The sequence below is a fragment of the Cuculus canorus genome, chromosome 11, assembly GCF_017976375.1.
Source record: "Cuculus canorus isolate bCucCan1 chromosome 11, bCucCan1.pri, whole genome shotgun sequence".
NCBI classification, from domain to species: domain Eukaryota; kingdom Metazoa; phylum Chordata; class Aves; order Cuculiformes; family Cuculidae; genus Cuculus; species Cuculus canorus.
The window spans coordinates 11962636-11981474 of record NC_071411.1 but is presented as its reverse complement, the minus strand read 5'-3'; the positions used below and the strand labels follow the sequence as shown (position 1 = coordinate 11981474).

The 18839-nt window shown below is 39.9% G+C and overlaps 1 protein-coding gene across 6 annotated transcripts in view; it reads left to right on the top strand.

Annotated features, from left to right (window-relative positions):
- The window catches only part of LOC104063581 (contactin-4), a 334408-nt gene that overhangs the window by 304424 nt on the left and 11145 nt on the right, over positions 1-18839 (top strand). For 5 of the 6 annotated variants that reach the window (XM_054076800.1, XM_054076799.1, XM_054076803.1 and 2 more), the window contains 2 exons: positions 14474-14649; positions 16850-16970. In XM_054076800.1, the coding sequence (XP_053932775.1) occupies positions 14474-14649; positions 16850-16970 (297 nt within the window). The remainder of the gene's footprint in view (positions 1-14473; positions 14650-16849; positions 16971-18839) is intronic. The other variant, XM_054076804.1, reaches the window with a different exon arrangement.

The following is an 18839-nucleotide window of genomic DNA, read 5'->3' as shown; positions in this document are numbered from 1 at the left end:
CAGGTAAAGAGTAAGGAAAAAGTGTAGGAGAGTAAAGGGGGAAGGTAATAGTAACTCTCTTATCCTAAGAACTTTATATCCTTGAAAATATGACTAAGAACAGACTGGCCTGAAGGCTGTGTTTTTAACATCAAAGATACAGAGGAAGTGTTTAGAGAGCACATTTTCTGTTGTAGAAGGAAAAAGTGTAAAAGTGTTGAAGAAAAGAATCTGGGACATTACTTGGAGACATATCAGTCCTCTTGTGTATTTTCTCAGAAGCATTTTTGGAAGCAGCTTAGCAGAACCAAACTTCTGAGGTTTTGATCTGTTGTGACTTTGTCCCTAAGCCTAGCTGCATTGCAAACAGGTTACTCAAAGTTCCTTATCAGATGATAATAGCCAAGTCACACATGGATAAAGACTAGGAATGATGGGGATTGACACATCAGAGAGTAACTAAAGCAACTGCTGAATGATGATGAGGTGGCACATGCAATATTACGGACTCCTGGGACCTAGTTTTCCCCTCTTCTAGCGCAACGTAAGTAAGATTATGAGCAATCTCATCAAAGTTAACATGGAGACTAGAGTCTCTTGTCTTAATCCCAAAATTGTGACGGCAGAGAGAATTTAATATCAGGCACTGCTAGAATATATTAAGTTCTAGGTGTACTCTATGACAGTGTTCAAGCCAGTCATTTGGGAGTACGACATGAATACAAATGTTCATGACTCAGGTTGCCTCTGAAATACAGGGAAGTTTTGTCACTGAAATGATTTGCCATGCCTTGGGTTGGTTTTCTCTCTCTCTCTTTCATGCACACGTTTGGAATATGAAATTTGCTTTCATCATGTTTGAAGTTTTAAGCGTATCATGAAGAACTAGTGATCTGAGTTTTAGTATCGTGTTTTCTTCTAGCTCCATTGCAAATATATCTCAATAATTATCTTTATCAGAGTGTATTTAGAAAGTCAGCAGTATTTCTCCAGGGGAAACTTCAGTTCCTTTCTTGTCTGAGTGCACAGCAGAAAGTCTCTGTAAAGATCCAGGCCTGAATCCATTAGTCCTGTTCGGTGCAGTTGACAATGGACATCATTTCATGAACAGCCACGAGTGGGAATGTTGGACAGAAATATTGTAGACCGTGGCTGAAGCCCTAGCAAAGCTGTGTGCTTGGGGCCAAACATCCATTGCTGAAGCAAGGCTGACAGGAGAGATTGTAGCGCTGGCAAGCTATTTGTTCCTCCTCTTCTCTATGTGTATCTTTGCAAGTTAGATCTTGATTCTTGTTGTGAATTTTTTTACATAAGAAAAGCTTATAGCTAATTTGAAGTAAAATGCCATGTAACAGGAGAAATGTCAGGGACATTTTTAATGATTCTCCGTGTTGAATATTTATTCAGTAGAGTAGAAGCTGGGAATTTTGAGCAAGTTATAATGACTGGACGGTCTTGCAGGTTGTTATTGTCATTTCACATGTGTTCCTGCCCCTTCCTGTAACATCAAGACTGGGCTCAAACAACAAGTGGGCGAAACAGTAGCACTTCCCTCAGAAGAAGAGTTTGCCTTCCTAGCTTGTCACTAGTTAATTGGAACATGGAGACTGGAGTCACTTCCTTGCAAGAGAGCACAGGATGTTGAGACATCTTGCCTTCACCAGGAAACAAATTAGATCTCTGTAGCCTAGCATCTTTTTCTTTTTTTTCAAGCTTTGTTTTGTTTGTCACTTGATCTGTTCGGAAATAGGTATTTGGGCTTTCTCGCCTGTGGTAACATGGAAGTCTCAACAAGGTTTCAAGACAAAGTTAGGCTTAAATAAAAATGTCTACTCTGCACAAGACAAAATATTTTATAATGAATATCTTATTTCTATTTTATAGGCTGGGCAAATAAGAGCAGAGGCTTTTAATGACTTGCTCGAGGTCAGACAGAAAGCGAGGAGGAGAGTTCTGTTTATTCCCTCTCCCTCTGAAGTTCTCCCCCTGACTTTCACCCCACAGAGCAGCCTTGCTCTTCACACTGTACTCTGCCCCCTCTTTTGCTTATCTAATTGTCTTTCCAATGGAATTCTGTTAAGCGTAATTGTTCACATTTGGTTGTGATTCAAGGTCTAAATATTCCAACTAGTGTTTGACAGGCTGGGTCCCCTGCTGTGCTTGCCCCGAGCAGGAGCAGTGCAAGCCTGCGGGTCTGGATGTGCTTCTCCTGTGAATATCGCTAAAGAGAGCTGAAATGGCTCCCTTTGTCTTGTTTTTCATGTTGCCTGGCCCAGTTCTTTGGATACTTGTAAATTCCTGAAGTTCATAGCTGAGTTTGCCTAAGTGATATTGTGCTTTCTTCATTTGTTGAAAAAAACACAACAAGTACCTTAAACTTTCAGGTACTTTTTGGTAATGTGTGTTTTCCACAAGTTCTCCTGAATAGACTTAAATTTTCTGTTAATTGTATGTGCAACTTTAATAAGAATTCAGCATTATAATTATTAACTAGAAGCATCCATCTTCTATTTGAAATAACATTTATTTAAGCAGTTACTTTGATTTTAAAATAATTTTACATGGAAGAAAATTGAACACTACCTGTGACAGCAATAATTTTTTTTTTAAGTGCTTACTTTATTTAAAAGTTTGACTTTTTTATTTGAGGTTGATCTTTTGAGCTGACCTGACAGGATCTTAGAAATTATTTGGATAATTGATTGCCCTACCTGCCTGCAGATTTTCATGCCTTGTCCTGCCCACTGCATAACAACTTCTTAATTATGTCTTGTTGTCTGGATGTCATTTCCTAAGGCACAAGAGAAATGGTCAGATTTCTTTTTAGTGTAGATTGTAAATAGCATGGGAATTTTAGATCTTTCTTTTGTGTGGTAGAGTCATTGCTCTATGGGAGCTATTTGAGAAAACTTGTGCTAATTATATTCTAATTATAAAATAGTAGGAGCAGATGCTGCTTTAGAAAAATACTTTAGTTGAACATACTCACAGGATGGATACAGCAACCTACCCACAATATAAGCCATTGTAATAACAGCAGGAGATAAACACTCTGTGGTTAAAGTGGAGGTAGTCTTTTTTCCTCTTGACAGATAGCCATGTTCTTCTTGCAGGTTTTATACTGAGTTTTCTGTTCTACTGGAGATTCAAACAAATATATTTGGTACTTATTAAAGTTAGTGAATCTTGATAGCCCGCTTTATGTCAAGGGTTGTCTGCCAGGAGGTGGAGAGAGGAATGGCAAAAAGGAATTGTATATTAGAAATGCGGAAAGTTACGGCAAGGGAATAAGTCCTGATTGCTCATTAGAGCTCAACAGCACAGACCCACTGAACTTGAGTGTTAAGGCGTCTGGAAGCAGCAGAGAACATAGGAGCAGGAATGGAGTTTTATTTTAAAAATAGGGTTGAGAAGTGGTAAAACTGCTAAAAGGCAGAGGTTTGACTTTGGAATTATCCCTGGTGTTTTTTTCATTTAATAATGAGGATATATTCAGTAGATCCCAGTTCTTTGCCTCCATAACCAAGAAAGTCACAGTTGGAGGAAATCGATTAAAGTGATTTAGCAAGGACAAAACTCTCTTGTTCTGTTGTGGACATAAGAGTTTTCCCCATCCATGCAGGGTGATCCCTAAGGATACATTGGCCAAACCAATTTAGCAATGGAAATATTCGGTATAATCTTCTGATGTGCCACATAAGGCCCCTAGTTTCAAATATAACTATTGGCTCTGGTACCCATGTTATGTTTCTAAGTGATGGCTTTTATAAAGTCTCTCCGGTCACTGTCTGTAAGACAGGTCCTACCAGGGTCAGGCAATGAAGTTTGCAAAGCATGCAAAGATTTGCTGCATGTTCTAAATTCCTTTTTCATCGCAGCAAGGATCATTAGTCTCATCTCACAGAAGTAAAATCTCAGATCCAGTGCTGCTCTTATTCTGCAGCGAAGCAGAATTCTCAGGGAAAAACAAAGACAAAAAACTCTGAAAACAAATCAAAAAGTGACTGCAGGAGGCCTTGACACTTGACCAGATGAAAGCAAAAGGCAGTGCTTCCCTTTGGTTTTGTACTGCAGCTTAAGAGCAGCTGTGGGTCTGCAGTTTTATTGCAGCATGCGATAGCCAAAATCCCAATGTAAAGAAGATAGTTCATGAATTGAGTTTGGGGCATCCCTGAATATACACAGCCACACATGAATGTAATAATGAAAACAAATTTACTTCAGGTTATATGTGGCTATATACCATAATGATACTGTGACATCCTCTGCACTTGTGTGTGTGTGTGTGTGTGTAAAATTTTATAGCCAGTATACTCTGATTGTAATAATAAGGCATGGAGTATACTGAGAAATGTGTGTTAATCTTGAGACCAAGGTGTATTGTGCCTTACTGCAAATTGCATTATTGTATTAAATGGCACTTATACAAATACCTGTATTATAGCATGGGAGGGGGGTTACAAATTCTAAGTGAATATATTGATATAGCAGTTTAGTGCAAATGTTTATTTTCACCAAGTTAAAACACATAGAAATGGAAGTAGAATAATTTTAAATTTCCCTGATTTCGTAATAAGACGGTTAAAATGTTTCCAGTTTTCAGAGATGTAAGTAGGCCCTTCCTATCCAGTTCCCTTTACTGATCTGAATGCTGATGCTGTGTTCACACCAGGTACTTAGGAAGATGGGTTTGTCTTGGGACACTTGGTAATTGACCTGTATGCCAAACTAGCTTATCCCAAGACATTCATGACACATGCAAGCCTTGATCTGGGTGACGTTAAGGATGGTTAAGCTAAGGATCATTCACGAGGAAGCTGAAAAGTCCACCTAGTGATTATCATGCTATTCTGTAAATTTGATGGCTCAGGAGGCATCTGTTCCTAATGACTCTTAATTTGCGATTTATCCTTGCATGTCAGATAATTCTTAACACCTTGATCCTGATGAAGAGGGTGTACATAATAGATATAGAACTCAGATATGAAAGACCTAAACCACATACTGCACCATAAAAATGCAAACCCTGTGCCAGTCACTTAATAATTTTGCAGTTTGAGTGCCTATATATCAAATTATTGCTGCTCTGCTTTTTTGAATTTTTTTTTTATTTATGGTTATTACTATTGAAAACATATTTCAAAGTGCCATAAATCAACCATCTCAGCAGGCTAAACTCTTCAAACGGGCAAAATGCTGTTGGCCACTGTGTACATGGGCTGCACAGCAAACTGCATGGCATTACATTTGCACAATTACCTGTGGTTTGTGTTACAAGGAGAGTGGTGATTGATCCTTGAGTGACTTGCAATTTATCAAAGATTAGATATGATTTCTCCTGTATCTGATTAACCTTCTCTGTAAGATGGCCATCATTTTTGCAATGACAGTAGATTATTCCATACCTGAAAAGATGAATATCAGCTAGTTGCAATCAATAGCCCACAAAAGGTGACACCTTGAATTCACTGGGATATCTATAAAGTGTGTCACAAATGGTTCAATCGTTTGTCAAATATACCGATTTCATTTAAGGCACCTCTGAAGTAAAGTGGCTTTTATCTTAGTCGAAAATGCAAAGAGCTAGAGAAGGGGTGTTGGGGTTTTGTAGTGTAATCAGGCCCTGTTGCATACTGTTATAAAGAGGAAGTACAAATTTCTATGAGTGACAGATTTGATTGTCATTTCCAGACCCCATTACGCATGATTTTCTTTGTCGCAATTGTGTGGCGAGAGCTTGATTTGATAAGATTGCATGGTACTAGGTAAAATGGAGGTTAAAATGAAGTATTGTGCCCTCTTGTTATTTAAGTAACACTCTCTGTTCTCTCAGTGGAGTGGGTATATTTTCATATATTTTGTCTTTGAATTTGCTATAATGGCACATTCCTCCCCAGTATCCTTTGATGCAATTCCATTCTTAATGTGTTTTTAGATTTAAATTAACCTTCATTTATTATTCAGCCGCACAAGAAGAATACATATTTGAGTATGCAGAAACGCAATCCCTTGATTGACTGCCTGGTCCCTGTCTGGGAGGTGGGAGGCATGAATTCCTGGGAGAGAGACTCTTACATCAAGTTTAGACTGTTTTCAGTCTGTGGGAAGCTCTTTTTCAGTGTCAGTTTAAGAAATATGTCAATAACTTATACCTCGACTGCAGTTGAGCTCGGAATGAAGCTGAGAAGGAAACTGCCATCCTTGGAAGTGAATCTTCAGCATCTGGATGGACAGGTTACTTAGGAGTGCAGTCGCAAGGAACAACATCTAAACTCTCCTCTTAAAAAAACCTTGCCCACAGTAACAGAAGACAGAGGCTTCCTAAGAGAAAGGACATGCTGAAGCACCTATCTAAAAATAATTGCGTGTCCCCCACGCTGCTGTAGTTCTAATATGACAACATTTAAGCCAAGTAAAAAGCAAGATAAGGATCCTTTTTCAGGAAAGCAATTTTAGCATGTCCTAAATGTCCAGCTCAACTGAGTGTATTGCTGAATCAGAGTCTCCGCTCTTCCAGGAAAGGTCAAACGTTCCACCCTTCCTTTCCTTAATCCCTGTTAAATACATGGCCGTGTATCACTGCCTTCATCACCAAAGATCGGTGCTGCCTGATTACATGGAAAGATTTAGACCACTAACCACAAATATTTCTGAAATTGGAAAAGTGACTTGAGTCCCAAGCCTAAATTCCCTTTTCTAAACTGATAATGTCCCTTTCATTTTTAATAAGATTACATTTTATTAGGCTGAACTACATAGTACACACCAGAGGATACTATAATTGCTGCAAAATTTTCTGTTAAGAAATTTGCTGTATATATCTTGCGAAAGCACATGTGTAATAGCTGATTATATGGAACAGAAAGTTATATTGGCGTAAGAGCCATGTGCCTGTTCCTGGAAGCATATATGTGACTCATCACAGCTCACGTCTGTGATATTGTAAAGGCCAAATATTGTAAATACTTGGCCTTTCTCCGTTTCTATTCTACTCTTAATTTTGGCCATGCTCCCTAAGGTACTCGAATAGTCTATTAAGATAGCTGTAGTTTGTTATGCTAATTCATGCTATGTCTTTAGTTATTCACCGATCATTAATCTCTTTAGTTTGAGGTTGTATTTTCCTCTTTTCAGCGTTTCTCATAGTGCCTGATAGTGCCCAGAGCACGAGGAGCTCCTGGAAGCCTAAGCAGTCACCAAGGCTCAGATTCTTTTGCCTTTATGGTCTTGGGTAGATATTTCAATCACAAATAGAAGACAAAGAAATATTTGAGTATTTATTTACTGGACTTTGATTCTTTGGTTGCTTACAGAAACAGATGATTCTACCCCCAAGATTCCTTTTTATTATGTCCAGACATGATTCACCTTGAAATCAATACAATAATGTAAATTGTCATTCCAAACAGAGGACATTGATCAGCAATGCATTTATTAGCTGCCTCTGATAAAAACCAAAATGAAAACAGTAAACATGCTGGCATTTAGAAAAGAGAAAAAGTGAGTCCCAAATCCTGGAGTTATAGTTTACTTACAAGAAAAAAACTATTGTAAAATCTTGTGCATTAAATGGTTTATGCTGGTAAGTAAAAAAATTTAGATGAATCTTTAACATTGTAAATGCTAATGGCTATTTAAAAGAATTAGGTAATTAGATGATTAATCAAATGAAACTAGTGCTTATCTGCTTAGGTCCACATAAGGAATATCAGCAACCGGAATGCAAATTCAGCCTGAGAAAAAATCAGCACTCTGTCTGTTTTCTCTCTCATTTGATACAGCCGTGTGTGCTTGGCATCGCTTGCCTTTCTCTTAGCTGCTTGTTTGAAGCATCTGGTAATTGAACATAAACTCTTGCACTTGAGCATTCATGCTTGAACCTGAAATTGCCTTGTCATCCTCACTGGCTTCCATTAAACAGCTAACAGATGCCCTGGCATGCTCCTATCACAATACACGGTGCAGAGAGTCAGATCCTGGTATGCTGAAATGGCTTTGGTCTGTATGGTCACTTCTTGTCCAGTCTGGAATAAATGTCCTTCTCTCTGCATTCCACAGCAGCTGCTCTGGCCATTATGCGCCTGAGTTGCTCGCTGCTGTTTAACTCAGACATATCCTCTGAGTATAATAGGTGGGATACTAATATTTCTTATGTACTTGGAGAAAGTGTACACATCCCTCAGCAAAAACAAACACTGAGTTGGGGGGGTTGTCCATTTAAAGAGCCAGACAATGTTTCTTCTGTCCGTAAGCAGATATTGCAGTTTTTACTATGTGATTTGTGTCCTTTTGCGGTACTTTTCTCTCCAAAGCCATGAATATTTACAACAGAGTTTTCCTATTTAGGTGAAAGAGTAAAGGGCGAGGGACATACACTTCAGACCATCAATGGAGAATTTCCATTAGCGTGCATTAATCAAACTTGGCAGCATGAAAATGAAAACAAATCTTGAATAAATGGGTAGGGCTGGGAAAAGGAAGGAAGGAATAAGCTTTTGCAGAATTTCTCTTGGAAGCTAATAGTCTGAAGACATCATTAAATTTTGGAGGAGAGTTCTGATTTCGTCAGGTTTTTATTATCCTGGATAAATATGTTAAAACCTGAGTATTCCCTTCTCTTCGTTCTCCCTTGATCTCTGACTCTATTTTGGCATAGATGTCTAAATAGGTATTTAGGCGTTGGGTGCACAGGTTTCAGAATCAAGCACGAGAAAAACTGGCATTATCTGTTTTTTTAATTTGTCTCTTGAGATGCGTGACTCCACTAACTTGAGGCCAACACCGGGAGCTGGATCTCCTGAGTGTGTTATAGTTCAATCTTCTATTACAGTAAAATACTCTGTATGCCTTCTGCAGCCAGGGCTGGTAAAGCATATCTCATTGTTTGCTAAGTACTTTCATATCCTTAAATGAAAGGCACTGCAGTTATTAGCATCACTGAATCCTTTCCCTGTGGAGCAGAGCACAGAGCCGCCACAGCTGAGCCAAGTTGGAAAGGAGCACATTTGGAAATGGGACACCAAGTAGCGATGTGACATCGCTTCTTGCTTTGCTGGTCATCTGGTTTCATTCAAAAGATATTCACATGCTCTGACTGGCCTATTCTTTTATTTAGAAAATAAGGCATTATCTCTGATTGTCGGTCTGTAATTCACTTTATGTCACTTACATCGTGCCACCGTAGATTGTGTCCCACTGTGTCATGTCCTCCCGATCAATTTTACACAACATAGAACAGCATGAGCTACAACAAGCAAATGCAGTGTTGCAAAGCTGTTTACCCTAAACAAGTAATCCCTCTTAATGGAAATCCAATCAATAGAAAATCAGGGTGGGATGGTTTCTTTTCAGATTAGATAATTGTTACCCTCAAACCTTACACATGATGTCTGCAGCCTGCTGGTTTTCAGCTCAGAAATGCATCACTACTTCCCGAAATGAGATGCGAAACACAGGTGGCACTAACAGCTAATGACAGGTTCCCTTTAGCGCAGGGGAGGAGGGACAAAGTCAAGCAGTTACAGCGTTTCCTACAGATGGGAAGTGCTGCTTAGCTCCATTTCCTCTAACAAACTGGAATCTAGCAAGAAAACTTTAAGATCTCTTCTAATATAAGCCAAATACATTAAATCAGTCAGAAATACATCAAATTCTCTGCAATATGGTGTAGCAATAAAACCAAGGCATGGTACACAGGATGAAAACAGGTAAGAAAAGTTCAGATAGTCTCAGTGCTCCCAACCAGGGAGGCCGAGGATGGCGGCGATGATGTCCAGAGCTGTCCCGGTGTGGTGATGTGGGTTTTCTCCAGCTGTGGACCACTCCAGTGAGCTTTCATGCTGTTCAAACAGTATCGGCTCTGATGACAAGCTACAAGCTGAGCTGTTCCATGAGCTGCCAGCCTGGCTGGCACGCAAGGAAAACTGCATGTAAAACAAAAAAGTGCCATTTTTGTCACACAAAAAGCGTGTTTCTGAAAATGCTAGCATGAAAGAAAGCTTGAAAGGGAGCTTTCCTGCTTCACTGAGCCTTCAGTGACACCTACAGACAGTAACTAGTCTGTAGAGGGTACATCCTGGCACATGCTGTAAGCCCTTGGTCCTCCTCCTCCTCTCAGGGCTGTGCAGGAAAGGTCTCGTCTTTCTCTGTGGCAAAGCCAAGCCCAGGCCAATGGAAACTCACTCATGTCTGCTCTCACTGCACTTGCTGTATCTACAGGATACTTACTGAACATGTTTGCATGTACAGTGTTGTTATTTATTTCACTGTTTCCTATATGAGACTAAAAAACAGTTTGTTTCACCTCCTGATGGCAGAGGGCTTTTCATCCCCTGGGAGTGTTCCTGCTGTCATGCACTATTCACGTATTTCTCCTCTAAAAACTTTTCAGTATTGCCAGACAAACTTTCTCGGAACTGACACAGAAAAATTTTCATAGAATAATTTGGATTGGAGTGAACCTTAAAGATCATCCAGTTCCAACCCCCCTGCCATGGGTAGGGACACCTTTGAGTACACCAGGTTGCTCAAAGCCCCATCAAACCTGACCTTGAACACTTCCAAGGATGGGGCATCCACAGGTTCTCTGGGTGACCTGTTCCAGTGCCTCACCACCCTCAATAGTGAAGAATTTCTTCCTTATAGCTGATCTAAATTACCGTCTTTCAGCTTAAAACTCTTATTCCTCATCCTATCCCTATATGCCCTTATAGAAAGTCCTACTCCAGTTTTTTTGTGGGCCCTCATTAGTTGCTGGAAGGCTGCTCTAAGGTCTCCCTGAAGCCTTCTTTGGTTCAGTCTGAAAAAACGCAACTCTCTCAGCCTGTCTTCATGGCAGAAGTGTTCTTCATGGCCCTCCTCTGGACTCACTCCAACAAGTCCATATCCATATGTTGGGAGCCTCAGAGATTATCACAGTCTACAGGTGGGGACTCAGGAGAGTGAAGCAGAGGGGCAGAATCACCTCCCTGAACCTGCCGGTCACACTTCTTTTGATTCAGCCCAGGATACGGTTGGCTTTCTGGGTTGCAAGCACACAGTGCTAGCTCATAGTGAGCTTCTCATCAGGACTGTTCTCAATTTATTCTCCACTCAGCCTGTATGTGTGCTTGGGGTTGCCCCAACCCAGGAGCTGGACCTTGCACTTGGCCTTGTTTTGCCTGCTTTTTCTCTATTTTTCTGCAGGAGGGCTAGGAAGCGCCAGGCACTGCTTCCCTCTGTAGAGGGCTCAGAAACCTGAAGGCAGCTGCAAGGGGTGTTGCTACTAATAGTAATTCTTACCCCTTATCTGCAACTGAATCTTTCAGTCTTATTTTTAAAACTACCTCAGAATACACCAGGGTGCTCCAAAGGTGAATATCATCTCAAAATACCCCCAAAATCACTTTTTTTTTATTTTATTTTTTAATTAACAGTCCTTGCAGTAGCGCCTTTACTAAGCAAAAGCATCTAAGGAAAATAACCTGCACTTAGAGGGAACAGGACAGTAACAGAGCATGAAGATCATCTCTCATATAGTATCTCTCTCCCTACACTGCCTTTCTTGCCTTGCAAGTGGACAATAAATAAATGAGTAGCTATCTTAGAAAAAAAATAATCATTGCTGGTTTTATTTTTTACTTGCATGCTGACCAACACAGTTTTGGTTTCATTAAAGCACTAAACATCATTTAAAAGTGCCTGATGTTACAGGTTTTGAGAATGCAAATCTAATAATTTTGATTACCACTGGGCTGCTTATTACCAAGGTGTACGTACACTCGGCTGCCCTCAATTGGCTTCTGAATAACATTTTCCATTTGCTGCTCTGGTAGGGTTATTAAATGGGGGGAGAGGATGGTTTTGTTTTTCAGCTTTCCCAGTCCTTGAGAAGAGATGGGTAAGCATTCTCCTTGGGGTGATTTGTAAAGTGCATCGCAGGGGCGCGTGCTTGTGCTGAGCATGGCTTGGGTCGGAGTCCTCCTCATGCATCATTTGTCACCAAGCTGTATCAGCCATTCCCATAACCTGGTGTGTATAGCTATTAGATTGCAATGCTTCTTGGCATGATTGGATTGAGACCTGTGGGCCTGATTTTCAGAGGCACCAGGCAGTTTGCAGTTCCTACAGTGTCCACAGGAGCTGTGCTAAGCTGCTCTGGAAAGCAGGTCTTTAGCAAACACCCATGTTTCATTCTTACTATGTTTGTAAACTCTGTGTATTGCAGTAGGAAGAATCAGATTTATGATGTGGACTTCTTGCCTCTAGGAGAAAGTGCTGTGGAGGCAAGGGTTAGCTACAGCAAAACCTCACTTAAAGACCACGGCTTACATGGATCATTATGGGACTCATGTAGGAGAGCTCAGGGATTAGTGGGAGGCACCCATTGAATCTCAGAGTCATGTCCTTTATAAATATTTCATCCAGGCTTTGTGCAGGGCGGAGGATGAGCTTCCAATGCTGAAAGACATTTTAGTAAGTGATTCTGTGCCCCACTGTAGGTGCGGGTGTTTCTGTAGCATCCTGAGCTTGGGATACTCCAGGTCTTCTTGAGTTTCAGTAGTAGGAATCCCAAGTGACTGAAAATTCCTGATGCGTCAGTTATAATCAAAACCAATGTCATAAGTATAGGCAAGAATTAAACATTGTTTTAATAATTTGCACTTATACTGCTTTTCTCCTGAGAAGCTTAAAAGTGCTTTACTTTTATTAATTAGTTAAGCCCCATAACACCTACTGTGGTTCTGCTAAGAGTCACTCTGTTTTGTTAGGAGTGAAACCAAAATATAGATGAATTAAATTTGTCCAAGGTAATACAGTCAAGTCCCTGAGGACTTGATCTGAAGCCTAGTCAAGCAGCAATGAAATCTTTTTCACCGCCTCCTGTACGCTTTTGGTAAGGTCCTTGAAAGCCCAGGAACAGCTTCGATTTCCCTGAATTTTGGTGAGTAGTTCTGCCCAGTACCTGTCTTTGTTACTGTTTCCTTATTATTTTAATGGAGAATTAAGCAGTTGGTTAATAGTCCCTGGGAGAAGTAGTTAAGATTTTGGGTTCATGTAACAGAGAATGAATAATGTGCACAGTATTTTAGCATGACATCTCTGGAGAATAGACTTTTGCAATACGTAAAAACATTGATCTGTATATTGTTTTCAGACTTCTGGTCCCATTGTTAAGCAATATGTTTTCTCCTTTTCATTTCTTCTTAGAACCCGTAGGAAAAAAAAGACCTATAGCATTTTTGTCATTGAAAATGAAAGACAAATGTTAACTTCAGAGGCAGAGGGAATTCATGGGCACAGATGAGGAGCTGAAGTCTGCATAATGTGTCAGGGCTCATCTTTCTGTGCCACTATTTTGCTCATACTAGGTGACTAAAGTGAAAAATAGACAACTAAACCAGTGGTAAAGGATCCATGTATACTCCAGCTGTGAATAAAGGATTAGTACTGAAGCCCAAGGTGGAGCTGATATGTTCTACTGCCTGTATTTAGCAGGCGGAACTTGCTACATCACGGATATCTGCAGTTTCTGGGCTTTCCTTTGCAAATGTGTTTATGACAATGCCCTTTCTCACCTTTTTTTTGTAGTTCACCTCCCCAAATATTTGCTCAGTTCTTGCTCACCTGATCAGTGATATCTTGTGTAAGACCACAATGGTCCTAAAATTGAGTCAGTCTGACCTACTAACTGACCCAAACCGGCTGCACATGAGGCAGAGGGTTTACTACACCCGGAGCTAGATCTTACTCCAAAAAACCCTCTGTCTGACATGACCACAGGACTTGGCTTATTTACTTGGCAGAGTTATGGTTTCCATGGTGTGAAAAGTTTGGGTGGTATCACTCCATCAATTATATTTATTCTGTGTTGGTCTACCTGGATAAGACCATCCATCAGACAGAGAACATGGCCACTCTTCTAAACAAACACCAAGTTTTCAATGAACATGACGTCAAACAATAATGTTAATCTAATCTTTCCCTTTCCAGGTCCAAGCAGATGTCACTAGGATTTTTAATATACCCTTATTCATTCCAGTTTTGGAGATTTGACACTGAGAGACTTTTCTTAAGGCAGCATTTACTTTAGGAACAATAAATAGAGGAGATTTTATCACTATAGTGAACAACATATGACTGTGAAACAAACCTTTGAATTAAGAAGATTGAAATAATTTCTGATCCCCAAGCTTTTTCAAAAAGTTTAACAAAGCCTGCTGCACTCTTTTCCAGCCTTTTCTTTCCTCCTTGTTCATCAGGATGGTGGCTAGAAGAGGATTCTGAAGGATTTTTTAATGGTATTTCAATATAACAAAAAGAGAAAAGTATCAGAGGATAAAATCGAAAATGTGGTAATTCACTTGTTGCACTAAGGATCTTTCAAGTTCTGGTGGAATGCTGCACTTGTGGTAGACTGCTTAGGACCTTTTTCAGCTCTTCATTTTCTTCATTTCTCAGGAGGACAGGAATAATGCTTTTTTCCCCCCTGCTTTGTTTTTTTTGCTCTTTGTAGATCCAACCCGTGTTATGGTGTCACCTTTCAGTATGGATGTCACTGTGGGAGAAAGCATTGTCTTGCCTTGTCAGGTATCTCATGATCACTCACTAGATATCATGTTTACCTGGTCATTTAATGGACACCTGATAGACTTTGAAAAAGATGGGGATCACTTTGAAAGAGTCGGAGGGGTAAGTATTAATACTAACGTAGTGTCTGCACAGTAATAGAAGTAGGTAGCGTAGAAAAAGACTGCTAATGGAAGGAATGCACTTGACTAAGTTAATAGCAAGAGACGTTATCTTGTGTCTCGTAAACTGAGAAGATAAACATTGCCCGTATACTACTTCATTATAGTCTGTGTAGAATTGATATAATTGCTTGATGGTATGACTTAAATCTGCTCATATGAACGATGTGTTCACATTGAGGTAGGCTGTGTGTCAGAAGTCCTATGCTATAATGTGGTTTTTCTATTGCAAAAAACTGCCTTTACATTTTACACCAAAGGAAGCAGTCCATAATAGTTCTTAAATGTAAAATATAACAATTGTAGAATGTTGTGTTTATACAGAAAATAGTGGAAAATCGGAGGATAGCCTCACATTTCTTCAGGCAGTGTTTGATGGGATGTTTATACATCTGTGTCTGCGTCATTATCTTGTGAACAAATGCTTAGAATAAGTATTTTTCCTCTACACAAAAATACCTGTGTAGTATGACAAACATCACCAACCGTCAGAGATGGCATTTTTTTTCAGTGTTATCTCTGCACGTTTCCTGGCAATGTCACGTTGGTATCTTCAGGTTGGTTGGTTGTTTTCTTGCTTATAGCAAAGTCAGTCAGTACCCAATGACAATGCAAATTTTCACCATGTCCCAGGAATTGTTTATTTGAAGGTTAAAAGGATTGTGTTCGAGGAAACGCAGTGGCTAGTAGAAGGGGTCAGGTATGAATTTGTGGTTACGCTGCCTATTAAATACAGCCCTGGCCACCGCTGTCCCTCAAGACCATAATCAAGTGGCAGGTGCAGGGAAACAAAGATAGTGAAGGCAGCAATCACTTTTCTTTCTGTCAGACCTTCCCCAGATTTTCATGCCGTTCTTCTGGCCAAAAATAATTTCCAAATAGATTTTATTGCAAGAGGAGCAGCGATTTCCCAGACTGTGTCTGGAAGATGGGTGAAAAGTTTGCTTTTCTTTGTAACCATAACTTTTTCCTTCACAGTTCAGATTTCTTCTAATTTAGCCTATTGTGAGCTAAGTGGAACTTAGAGGATTTAATTTTTAACTTAGTTGCAATTTAAAAATGTTTTCTCATCCTTCCTGATGAATTTTTTTCCACTTTTATTGGGCAAAGGTAGCAAAAAAAAAAAAAAAAAGGAAAGAAATGCAGGAAATTTTCAGCAGAAGTAGAAAACTGGAAAGGGTTTTATATGTTGCTGTGGGGGACTTATTACAGAGCCACGTGCTTCACTTGGTTTCAGGCAGACTGGCAGTCTGTGTTTACATTTGTCAGGAGTGAAATTTAATGCTGAAAGGATAAGGAAATACAATTTAGAAGCCTTGCTGTTACCCCTAAAAAAATCATTAAAAGATGCACTTAAAGATTGATGCCTAGGGCACACATCAGAAGCGATGGCCCTTCCCAGCGGCTGCACCTGATTGGCCTGAAAAGCTAAAATTACAAATTTTATTAATATTCTTCAGTCAGAAAGCCACAATCACAGGGTTACCCTGAGCTTTCCAATGTATCAAATGCTTTGTGTCTGGAGAAAAATTTAGAGAGAGTTTTTAGCTTCCTATACATTCATAAACATAATTAGTCCTATTCAACAGTTAATCAGACATGCACTTGGCGCTTGGAAAACAAATTACCACTGTTAGGTGATGCAAGATTTCCTCGGAGAGTGCTGTTCTCATGATCTTTAGCACAAAAACGCTGGGCAATCAAAATGCTGGCTGTGATACAAAGCCGTGAAACTATTGCAGATGTCTCATAATTTGGGCTGGTTTTCACTTATGAAATAGTTGTCGAACAACTTGGGCATCTGAATACCACAGAGGCTATAAATTGGATATCCAGAGACATAAAGGAGGAATTGGAGGGAACCTGTCCTATATAAGCTTTGTCACATTGTTTTAATGGGGAAATTGCTTAACAGACCCAAACTAGGCTCCCCCGCCCCTTGTACAAGCCATAATTTTAGAAACACTCCTGCTCTTATCTTCAAGGCAGACTCACATAATTTTAATAGGCCACAGCTTGCATTACTAATGTTTTCATCAGCTAGTGTAAAGTAAATCCATTAGTCACAGTGTCCTTCATGTGATAATGATGTTTAGTGCTCATTAAAAAGTAATTGTAACCACTTTTCACTACTTTATCAGCAGGATTCAGCTGGTGATTTGATGATCAGAAGCATCCAGCTGAAGCATGCTGGGAAATATGTCTGCATGGTGCAAACAAGTGTGGACAAGCTATCGGCTGCTGCAGACCTGATTGTAAGAGGTATTTGAATTTTGTTACTGTTGTTGCTGTAAAATTTCTTATTTCCGCGCCCCCCTCTCTTCTGCTGCTGGTAAGAGAATTCCTGAGCTCAGAGACATTCATTGGATCCCAGCATCTTGTAATTAATCTAAGAAATAAGCACTAAGTACGTGCTAGGGTTCACGGTACATTTTCAAGCAGCGCATATAAAGCTTCTTTCATATATATATACTTGTACAACAGACACACGGCACAGATAAAAGCCCTAGTACATGTTCGTGTCCTGAATGCAAAACTTGCACCAGCTGAGCTCATTTATTTGATGAACTGTGCAGCAGAAATAGTATCTAGCTTATTCGCTGCATTTCTGCCAAGCAATATTTTTCCTTTTCTAGACTAAACATGATTTAGTAACTTCACTGGTATTTCAAGATCTATTCGTTACCATACACAAGTGATCTGTAAACATGACTGTAACAGAGATGCAATTCATTAACCTGAGTCTGGATCCTTGCAATGAATATGGTATATATTTTCCCGCTCATTAGCTTTGAAGAAAGCAAACTTTGGTGCAGCTCTGTACCTGCTCCCTTCAGTTCTTGTAGACCCCAGCAAAATCACAGTTTGCACATTCTCCATGTTACATAAGTTCTCATGCAACTCAGTGAAAGGAGGAGAGCGTGAAAAAGAAGTAAGAAATTCCCTTCTTATCAAAGCTGTGCCAGAGTAAAATGTGCAAGATTAAACCTGAGCTTTCATTCAGAACTGTGCCCTTGTCTCTAGCTGGGCTTTTCTGTTATCCTCATAATATTGTTAACAGTTTTCACTATGTTTGCCTTGTAGGAGTATGAACGCAGGCATTCTTAGCCATGTGCCACACAAAGAGCTGGTTGGTCCCCTGGAGGCAGCAAAGCTGCTGCTTTCCCCCAGGCAGTTGCCCAGGCTCCCTGTCATACTGACACGTGTTTGCTGCAGTATGTTTTCAGATGATGGGTTTTTTTCCCTTTTGCACAAACATTTCAAAACAGCTGCTGATGGGCACCTTGGTTAGGTAATTTCCTTAGTTCTGGCTCTGTAAACAAACTGGAGGAACATTAAATTCTCAGAAGAAAATGACCCTTGATGATGGTAAAATTACTGCTCTTGACACTCCCTAAAAACATCAGCAGGGACATCTCTGCCCAGGCCAGTGGTCCCATGGCTGTGCTGAGAGTTGTGCTGTCTCACTGACTGCAGAAAAATTTGGAAATATCCCTGGGCTGTGAGTTAGGATGGGGGGGCATAAATAGAGCCTTCAGAATAATTTTTAGTAGTTTTTCAAGTATTGGAGTTCTGTCAAAATAATAAGAGATTAGACACTAGAATAAAAATCAATTATTTATGTCAGGGAATATCAAACGAGCGTACCGAAGTAACCCCTGGCACCGGTACACGCAGATCAGCCCACTTATTCAGCATGGGATTTTTTCACGCCATCAGAACAGGAGAAACAAGTGTCTGTCAGCAGCCAAAAAATATTTGATAAACCAGTAACTGATAATTTTTCCCTCTTGCCCTCTGCACCCTGTGAAGAAGTATATTCTGAGATGTTGGGAATAACCACAGTTATTCCAAGGCATGAAGTGAATATAGTTTGTTTCAGTCTCTGCCGAGCAGTAAGAGTAATTTGTGACAGATCCAATGAAATGTCATTTCTCTGGTATAACTTGCGGTGGGGGACCGAAGGAGCTGACTGCTCCATGAGGCTGTGTTGCGTGGCTGTTCCCCACAGCAAAACAATTTAAAGTTTTAATTTCTGAGAAATTATATCTGGCTAGACCTGATGAAACTTTCATTTTAAAGACAGAATATTGGAAGGTTTCAGGGTATTTTAGATATTTAAACATATCC